Below are 10452 nucleotides of genomic sequence, written 5' to 3' on the forward strand. Positions count from 1 at the left end.
CAGCAACACCAATCTCTCCCGTTGAATTCAACTTTCAACCGCAGAACAAACTGCTCTGCTCCAACTCTCAGACCATCATTAGGTTTAAGAGCCATATAATGGCCTATAAAATCCGACCCATGCTTAGCTTGGATTGGTCTTCTATGTCAAGGTGGTCATGTTGTTGGGATCAATATTTGAGGGTTTATAAGAACCCCACTTTGGAGTCGAAACACTAAATCTTAAGTTGATGCTCTTGCCAATTTCACCAAATTGATTTCATTTTTTGCATGAATCATAATATCAATGCTCTTATTGGTAGCAAAATGTAAGTACATCGTTATTATTGATAAAAAAAATCATGTTACTATTCCATGCAATTTGTCACTTAAAATATATCATACATCAAATGTAACAAATCTCGCACGAAAAAAATTCCAAGTAACCAAAGATATGAAACAACTAACACAAATAAATTTTCATTCCATAAAACTATGCAAAAAGATGGACTTATTTGCTCTTAATAATCAAAGATAAAAAAAGATGAAATATAAAACTATAAGATAGTTGATGTAAAAAGAAACAAAATTATAATGCAATTCTAATGCTTACCATAAACTTTTTCAGCCAATGGAGTTCTTGAGAGTTGACCTTTGACCTCGGGACCCACATCCCTGTCTAGATCAATGACCTCTAAGCATTTGGTTAAACCATTGACTTGATCTTCAAAACTAAACACATTCTCTTTCTGATCACTCTCATCTTGCTTTTGTTTCATGTCTATCATAGCTTCATCTTTCTGCTTCTTTTCCTCTATGTGCATTCTTTTATTTGATATTTCCTTTTGTATATGCACATCCACCTTCAACTTGCTAAAACTCACACCACTTTTTCTTCCATCATTGAAAGCTTTTCTAACTTTTGAACAATTCTCAGGGGTAACCGAAGGAGAAAGATTGGATAACTGTAATTTGTTTTTGTTTAGCCTGTTTCTGTTATGTGATTGTAAAGGACTTTGTTTCTCCTGCATACTTCCTTTAAAGGGTTGCCCCTGTAATAGGTAAAAAGACGTTAATACCCTCCATGAAAAATATCCCTCAAAAGCTAAAAAAGAAACAAGAAGCTAGAATGAAAAGAATAATGATATACCTCATCAAAGAATCCAATCTTTGGTGATGGCATTCGAAGACCTGAAGATTTGATCTTTCTTTTGGGCCCACTAGAAAGAAGGAGAGTTTCCATTGATGATGTTGTTGCATATTCAGGTGTTTTAGAAGAAGATGAAGATAACCATCCTTCAATGGAGCTACAAGGGGATGTGGATAAAGTTGGTTTTGTGTTTTTGTGATTGATTTCCTTTCTACTGGATTTAGAAGATGAAGAAGCACTAGAAGATGATTCATATGAGGAATCAGCTTTTAAATCCTTTTGAGAAGTAAAAGAAGTTGATTTAGGAAGACCAGATAAGTCTCCCCATCGAGACCTCTTGGAAACATTTAAATCTGTCCCTTCATAAAATAAAACTAATTTGAAAAAAAAAAAAATACTTAGAGATGAATAAATAAACATCTTTTAAAAAAAACATACCTAATCCTGCTTTTCTGGATTTATTTTTTGTTTTCATGCTATATGATTCTGATTCTTCAACAGATGCTTTGTTAGTATGTTTAGATGAGACCAGTTTTGAAGCTCCAGATACTGGTTTGACCTAAAATTTGAAGATGGATATTTTTTTTAAAAAATTATTTAGGTTTGAAAAATGGAAAAATGAGAACTGGTGAATATACACACACCTTGTTTTGAGAGCAGATATTTGATTTCTTGGAGGCTGAAAAGGAGACATATTTAAAACATCGGTTTTTATAAAGAATGTGGAGTAGATGATGATTAAATAGAAGTGGTGATTGATTAATACCAGATGATGTTTGATTCTTAAGAGTAACTTTATTACGAGGAGTTTGGTGATTGGATTCAGGTTTTTTGAAACCTTTATTTATCATAAACAGCTCTTCGAGGTTCAACACACCTGCATAAATTATCAAGAATCATGGATCACCATTTTTGTTTCATGGGAACAATAATGAAAAGTCATAACATTTTCTCCATTTCTTGGAGAACAGATGTGAAAACAGAAACCCTTATTGGAAAAAGACTCGAACAGACATCAAGAATTACCTGCACTAGTGAAGAAGGCATTGTCCCAAGCTAAGCTTTTACGCAAGAAACTTGCTCTTCTTGGCTCCATGGATTCAAACTGTGTTTCATCAATCCGCTCTACTACTTGCGAATTAATACTTTCAAACAGCTTGATACGATCACACTCATTCAGATTGTCGTATGTTACTGCAAAACAAGTTCGTTCATATAACTTTAAGCAAATCATATTGATTCATTCATTTTTTTGCAACTAGAAAGTAAACGCGATCATTCAAAAAGGTGAATCAACTCTTTTTCGATAGTGTCAAACTGTCAATGAATCTCCTTTTATTTTTTCTTTGTTGTTGTTCAACTCGATAACATGAGATAAGATTGAAATCGAATTGAATTTCATGAGAAAAAAAGGAAACTGACGGAGAAGAAAACTAACAAAATGCGTGAAAATCAAAGAGCGTACACAGACAAGTGGATGATGATCAAAGAGAACATAATTTGCACCTGAAAGTCGGAGATCTTCGAGAGAATCACGAAAAGGAAACGCGATTAAGTAATCATCTTCCTCCGAGAAATCTATGAGTTGTAGTTCATCGTCTCCAACACGATTCATTTCGCACGTCATTCTTGCCCTAAATTACTCAATTCAACTGAATTTCTATATGCATACAATAATCTAGACCGAGGTGTAGAAGAACAAGAACATAAGCATGAAATCCAAGATGAAGAAGAGATGAATTCAAATTATTGGATTCAAAATGCAATCAATGAAAGAATCGTCAAATATTCAAAATAAAATCAGAATTAATGCTAATTTATTACTAAAAATTTCTATTTATGGCCAAAGATTTGGAAATGTATGACCGAATTTTGGACAAACTTGAGAGCAATGGGCTGCGACGCAGGTGATGGGAAAAATCAGGTGTGATTAAGTGTGGCGTAGTGTAATTTAGATGCATCCTGATTGCGCCATCTGTCAGATGATAGCTGTATTATTTTCGCGGACCAGTGATATCCGAGGGCTAGAATAGGATAATTTGTCTCAGATACAGGTGATATTTAGCAGACGCTCCTGTGTTCAAAAGACGGCGCAATCTAAACAGGCGGGAAAATTTTAATTATCTTCAGCATTTATTTTTATTTGAATATAGAAAGAACTAAATTAAGTATGTTCCTTAAAAAATAAAAAATAATTTTTTTTTCCAAATATCAAGTTTAATTAATAATTTTTATTTTTAGTTTCATGTAGGGACGAACATATTAATTAAAAAACCGAATCATAACCAAATTAAACAATATAACCGAACCGTTACTAAAAGATATAGTGCGGTTTTTTATTTAGATTAACCGAATACATATGGTTCGGTTATGGTTTTTATCTAAAATTGAACCACTATTAATCGAACCAAACCGATAATACTAATAAATATTTTTGATATAATATAATATTAAATACTCATCCGTTCTATATTTATTGTCCATTTGTGACTTTTTGAAGTCTTTAATCTTCAACTTTGATATTAAATATTTTTGTTATTAATATATAATACTTTATGCAACATATATGAATTGATTGTGTTTTAAATGTTTTCTCATTGTTATAATTTAATCAAGTAATTTATAACACAAATAAAAATATTTAAGGTCAAAGTTGAAGAATAAACACTTCAAAAGTCAAAAGTGGACAATAAATATAAGACGTAGTGAGTATATTATATGTAATTATATTAAGAATTGAAAATTATCTAGAATTAGATATGATAAGTAATCTTCTATCAATACAATTATATACATGCTATCATTCACTTTTTATAACAATGGACTTTATGTTTTTCATTTTTTATAAAAAACTATTTTTATTTTTATGTCACCTTGGACCATTATTGTTAACCGATATTAACAATTAACCATAATCATTAACCAACTAAACTGTTAACCAAAACCAATATTAAGCGCTACCCAATGATTATTAAAATACATTAACCAATTGTAATGGTTATGGTTCAGTTTTGACCAATAACCGAACCAAACCGCCCCATACACATCCCTAGTTTTATGGAAGGTTCTCATGGTTTCAATTTCTATCGTGATTGTTTTTGCCCTATATAAAGTTTTACTAATTTAGCCTTTTAATTTACATTTCCATTTTCTTTGTATTACAACAATTAAAAAAACAAATACTACCCCTATCCAGTGTTATCGATGGCGAAAGCGAGGGCATATATAGCGACAATCTATCGCCATGCTATATAGCGTTAGCGATGAAATAGCGACGACTATTTCATTTTTAGAAAGTACCTATTAAAAATTAATATTACTTTTACCTTCACCTAATTAGCAATTATAACTAATAAATAAGCTAAAACCCCAAAGACTATTAGTTCAACTAAGTTTTAAAACATGCATATTACAAAAAAAGAACAAGTATTAATCTTAGACTTTAAAATACGATTCAAAAATCGTCCAACTCCTCATATACGGGCTCATCATCCATTTCTTTTTCTACAACATCTTTATAAGCCCTAACATCATTTTCATCTTCATCTTCGTCTATCAAACGTTATTGAAAGACGAGACAATTCTTTCCTTTGCTCTATCCATGGCTTCATAAATGTACCCCATAGGAGGCTTTTTTTTTCACTATCTACTAATCGAAGCACCGTTAATAAAGGATCACCAACTTTGACCGCAATATCTATATTGGTCCTAAAATTAGGAGAAAATATAGTGTTGGTCGTTTGACTTCCTCCTCCTCCCGCCTCGCCCGGGAACTTGCTTTTGTTCCACGCTTCAGATGCAAACATCTTCTTCAAATTTTTCTTATGATTTCTAAAGCAATTTAAAGTTATGAAGGCGGTTGCAAACCGGGTCTTTGCGAGTCTAACCATATCTCTTTGGCCGTGAAATCTCTCATCATATTCAAGAGCAAGGTGCGGTTGTAGATGTAACTATTGACCGCAATTGCTCTATCAAGTGTCTTTTTAAGATGAGGCAATTTAAATATGTCCTCAAGCATCAAATTGATGCAATGTGCCGCACACGGAGTCCAATAAATATGTGGATATTTTTCTTCCACAATTCGACCGGCTAAAACGTTGTTGCTAGCACTATCCGTTACAATTTGAACCACATCTTCCGGACCAGTTTTTTTTATGTAGTGGTCAAACAATTTGAACAAATATTCACCTGTTAGAAACAACAAAAAAACAAGGAAAAAAAGCATTAAAACAGGAAAAAACAACATTAAATAAAAAACTGCATAAATAAAAAAGAAAAAAAAAAAACTGCAAAAAATACTTGTATGAGAACACGCAAAAGCATCTACTGATTCTATAAACATACTTCCTCGTGGAGTATTTACTAGGAAGTTAATAAGTGATCTTCCTTTTCGGCCCCTCCAACCATCGGCCATCAAAGAACATCCGAATGACTTCTTCCCCGTCTCATTTAATGTCAAAAATGTTTTTGTGTGCTCCATCTCTAGCTTCAACATGGGATCACGTACCTCATGATAGCTAAGGGGGTTTCATACCGCAACCATGTAGAGCAACCGCTTCAAGTGTGGGCCCAAAACTATCATACTTCACAACATTAAATGCAATACCCGCATCATACATCCAATGACATATCTTTTGAACCGCATCAAGCCTTAACTTTTTGTGGATTTCTTTATGTTCGGAGGTTCCAACCAAATAACCCTTTTTCTTCCCCGTTTTATCACATGGCAGCCATATTACATCCAAAGGCCCTTTCACGGACCTTTTAGTGGTTGCAGTTGAGCCACTCGATGACATAGGCCTCTTGCCTTTCGATTGGAAAAACTCACTATTAGTTGTAGCTTCTTCATCTTCATCTATATCTACAACATCATCATCAAAGTGGGGTATTTTCTTCATTGCTTCTTTATCTTGTTTCTTTTTATCAAAAGCATCTTTAAAAACTTTTTGTACTTCTATTGGAACCCTGGGACATTTTAATACTTGGGCAGAATCACCAGCAAGGTGATGCTTGTGTCTTGTAATCCCACCCTTGGTTGTTTTATTACAAAAAGTACATATCACCCACTGATTACCCTTTCCTTCAACTGCTATCCCGTATTGCCATCCCGGATCATTACTAGCCATATCTATTTCAAAAACAAATAAAAAATAAAGTGACACAATTGAGTGATATTAATGACAAGTATATGAAAATTAGATACATCATACATATCGGTTAATTAGTTAATAAATGCATAACTGATTCAGTTAAACAAGTGAATAAATGCATAACAAGTGAAAATTAGACACAATCACAACATTACAGTAACAATACAACTTTCATTCACAATACAAGGTATCATATACAACATTAAACTAATACCTATACTAAACGAATACTAAACCCATAAATAAACTAATACTAAACCATAACTAAATAATTAACTACACACACCTTTGAAGCTGATGGAGAGAAGGAACGGTGCAGGACTAGTGCAGGACTGCAGGTCAGTCATTGGAGACTTGGAGTACCGACTGAACAGGAGAAATCAAGGGCAAGTCGCGATCTGAAGAGGCGAAATTGAATGTCGACTGGTAGAGAGAAGCGACCGAGAAGCGGACATTGGAGACGGGAGTATCGAATGCTATTTTGACTTAGTAAAAAAACCCTAACACGGGCTTATTTATACCATATTAAAAAAAAGGACAGATCGCTATGCAGTCGCCATGAACCCTATAGCGACACATGGACGCCTCACCTCACCAAACGCCATAGTGAGCGCCATGGTCGCTATTGATAACGCTGCCCCTACCCCACACCACCCCACCCCCGCACTCTCTCTTATAATGCTCGTCGTTAAGAAACCACAACCACGGGTCAACGATGTTGCCATCGATTCTTCGTCACCACCAAACCTCCATCATCACCGCAACTAAGACAACCTCCACAAGGGTCCCACCCACCACAACCCACCACCGTCTCTTCCACTTACCCTCCACCACCATCTCTTCTGGTTACCTTCTACCACCATTGTCCAACACCACCACAATCCCCCATCACCATCAATACTAAGTTGTTTAATAAATGAACACAAACAAATTATTGAACCCAATTACCCATATTTGAAGCTATACAACTCATTTTCAAATAATAGTGAAATTTAACGATTCCAAACATCAATGAAGACGATCGAATTGAAACATAACCACTCAAAAATCTTCATATATATTCATTTGTGATTCCATATATTCATTTGTGGAGAAATGATAAATTTTTACGCATAATCAACATGAATATGCATTTTCTCTTCAATTGAAATTAAAGGCATAAAAATTTATCATTCCTCCACAAATGAATACATGGAATCACAAATGAACATACTTTGTTCTCGCGTTCTCAACCTTTTTTGTGTTCTCATTTGATCCTACTCATATATATATATATATATATATATATATATATATATATATATATATATATATATTAAAGAAGGTCAACCTTATGAATAATAAACCTGATGTTTTTTTGTCATATTTGATCCACATGTTTACATATTTTCATTTTCTACCCTGGTTATATATATATATATATATATATATATATATATATTAAAAGTCTGTTCCTCTATTAATCCTTTTGGACCACTTTTTTTTTGTCAATGTCTGATTACTTTCTTCAACAGTGTTGTGTTACGTGGTGTCTTTTCAATCCACCACTTCAATTGTCCAATGGTTTTGCTCCAAGTAACATTGAGGTTACTTTAATCTACCGATCCACCGCCTCAAAACTCCGTACCACCTTCAATCAAAAACCACCACTTCTTTTTTCTTCTACATCCCTTCAACGCCATTCCTACTCTTTTCCTTCCACTGTCTCTCTATAGCTACCATCGTTCCAGTTTCTTCCGCTCGACTTCTTCGTCTGGGTGTACAGATTCATCTCGATCATTCTTCCGATCCTTTCTCATTGCCACTACGACCACCGCCCGGTGGTCTCTCCCCGCCATGATATGGTTCACTCAAGTCTGGGATTTTACGTTAATTAATCCACCACCTGTGCTTCAGTCACTCGACACCTCCAGCATTTACCTGAGATGGAGTGATCGTCTGTCACACTAGCCACCACCGCCGCCCGAGGTGGAAACCATCTCAACATAAAATGGTGTATAAAGGAAGCCCCCAAGCAGCGACAGAGAGTGAAGATCGATGCCAGTGTTTCATCTGCGGTGTCATCTTCCCATCGATCCACAACTATCGCTAGGTGAATCTCAGCTACCAACCGCATACAAAACCTTAGGGTTCTTTTTGTGATAAACATTCCTCCACATATTCTACTTCTCTTCATATTCTTTTTATCTGTATCTTTAGGTACTATCTTTCTCTCCTCCAGTTTTGGTATTACAGGTTGATGATTTTAACCTTTTTGATTTTTCTTAGCTGTGAATATTTTTTAGAAAGGTCATTACTCCCCTTGGAGATCGGTGTGAAGGTAAGATTCTTGACACTATTAGTGGTTATGTACTTATTTTATATTATTTATGCATATATATTAGGGCTTCAAATGGTGGTTACTTTGCGGAGACTGTTATATCTAACTTGAAATTTCAACAGTTTATGTATCTTATATGGTGGCGGAACCAGAAATTTTGACCAGGGGTAGCACAATTTTTTTTCCTAATAAAATATAAGAAGTTATATAAAATTAAACACACAAAATTAACTGGTGATGAAGACGCGCATATAAAGAGATGAATTATAAAAAAATCATACCTTGTAAATTTTATCTTTAGGCCATGATGTCTAGACTTTCCTCCCAACCAGAGGATCAGAGCAAGTATCACCAAACCCTATTTAAAAGCTTCACCCCTGTAATTAAAACTTGTATGATGTTGAAGCAAACTGCATAAACGTCATTAAAAGACTACATAATAATATGATATTTATAAAACTAAATGAGGTTATTTGTACATGATGAGTAAATATATATCATATCTTCCATATTAAATCATCAGAGTTATATCTAGACATAACCTTTCTGCATCATCATATGTCTGTTGGATTAGTGTCTAAGTCCATAACTATTTTGGTATGTACTTGATCCGATGGTGCATGGTCCTTTTGGGCTGCCTTCACCAAAGCAACTTGATAGGATGAATTATGGAGAGAAAAGATTAATTATGATTTATTAATATATTATGAGAATAATATATTAAAGGAAAAATCATATTGTTTAATTAATATTAGTCAAGAATTAATAAGAATTAAGTTTGTGGCTAAAAGAGATTAATTAAACTTAAGGGGCTGGAATTGTAATTATAAGATAATTGCAATTGGGCTATGGATTACCTTATAATATAAGGTTGGACGAATTCTATGGGGAAACCCATTAGAAATCTTCCAAGGCTTATTAAAAAGGGGTTAATGGGTTTCTTATGGCCTAAGCATCCAAATTAGGGTTTCCTTGTTTGATAACCCTAATAGCCTCACTATTTAAAGGACCCTTAAGCCCCAAAAACGTGGGGAACTAATTGGTTAGGGTTTCCACACGTTTTGGGCAGCCTCCTTCTCTTCTCCTCTTCATCCTCTTGCTCTTGGTGTTTGTGAACCATTAGAGGAGTGACATTTGTGACTCTAAGCTTTCTAAAGTCAATACAAGAAGGATTTGAGATTGTTATTGCTACATAACAATCAAGGTATGATCTAAACCCTAATTCATATGTTATATTGATTATCATATATTAGATCTAGGGTTTATAGTCTTGGATGAATTGCATGTACAATAGAGAAACCTAGATCTAAGCATTAGGGTTGCATGAGCACATAGGATGTTCTTATGGCTAAACCCATCAGTGGTATCAGAGCCTTGATTGGTTTCTATTGTACTGATGCCTTATGTGTTTGTTCAAGCTACAAAATCGATTTTTGCCCCCCTGCCTGATGAACTCGGCGAGTAGGCTCCTACTCGGCGAGTCCATAGAGGAACTCGGCGAGTTCGAGCATCAGAAAGAGGGGATTTCGGGATTTCTTGCTGTATTGCTCATGGATACTTGCCTTATCTGTTTTGGGTCATTAAAATCCGATTTTAAACATATTTTGAGTATATCCTTGATTAAACAAAAGATAATTACCAACTGATTAGATAATAACTTCCTTATATGATTAAAGTTTGATTATTTGTATTAATTGGGTAACTTATCTTGCAAGAAATTGAAATTAGGTCAAATATAGATAATGACAAAATTAATTGTTTAATTTCTATTATTTGTTATTTGATCCTTGTGTTGTGAAAAGTTTCAATTATGCCCATGTAAGTTTTATAGTTTAAATTAAAACTTAAAAGTTT

General features: G+C 34.2%; 2 protein-coding genes across 3 annotated transcripts; both read right to left on the reverse strand.

The window, feature by feature from the left end:
* Positions 1-368: 368 nt before the first annotated feature.
* Positions 369-3160, reverse strand: LOC145072827 (uncharacterized). 2 transcript variants are annotated; one of them, XM_079019302.1, is made up of 7 exons: positions 2635-3160; positions 2155-2322; positions 1895-2005; positions 1773-1807; positions 1567-1687; positions 1129-1481; positions 369-1030 (listed from the first exon to the last, which is right to left on the reverse strand). In XM_079019302.1, exons 1-7 carry the CDS (start codon positions 2753-2755, stop codon positions 581-583), a joined length of 1359 nt encoding a protein of 452 aa, XP_078875428.1. In that variant the 5' UTR covers positions 2756-3160; the 3' UTR covers positions 369-580. The 2 variants fall into 2 exon arrangements, with proteins under 2 accessions (XP_078875428.1, XP_078875427.1); XM_079019301.1 differs by having other exon boundaries at positions 1129-1487.
* A 1422-nt stretch (positions 3161-4582) lies between these two features.
* LOC145075972 (uncharacterized) lies at positions 4583-8454 on the reverse strand. The gene is made up of 4 exons (XM_079022019.1): positions 8199-8454; positions 5663-6256; positions 4996-5316; positions 4583-4680 (listed from the first exon to the last, which is right to left on the reverse strand). Exons 1-4 carry the CDS (start codon positions 8452-8454, stop codon positions 4583-4585), a joined length of 1269 nt encoding a protein of 422 aa, XP_078878145.1.
* Between the last annotated feature and the right edge of the window lie 1998 nt (positions 8455-10452).

Source organism: Lactuca serriola, chromosome 9, assembly GCF_051521515.1.
Source record: "Lactuca serriola cultivar US96UC23 chromosome 9, Lser_US96UC23_V15, whole genome shotgun sequence".
Classification (NCBI taxonomy): domain Eukaryota; kingdom Viridiplantae; phylum Streptophyta; class Magnoliopsida; order Asterales; family Asteraceae; genus Lactuca; species Lactuca serriola.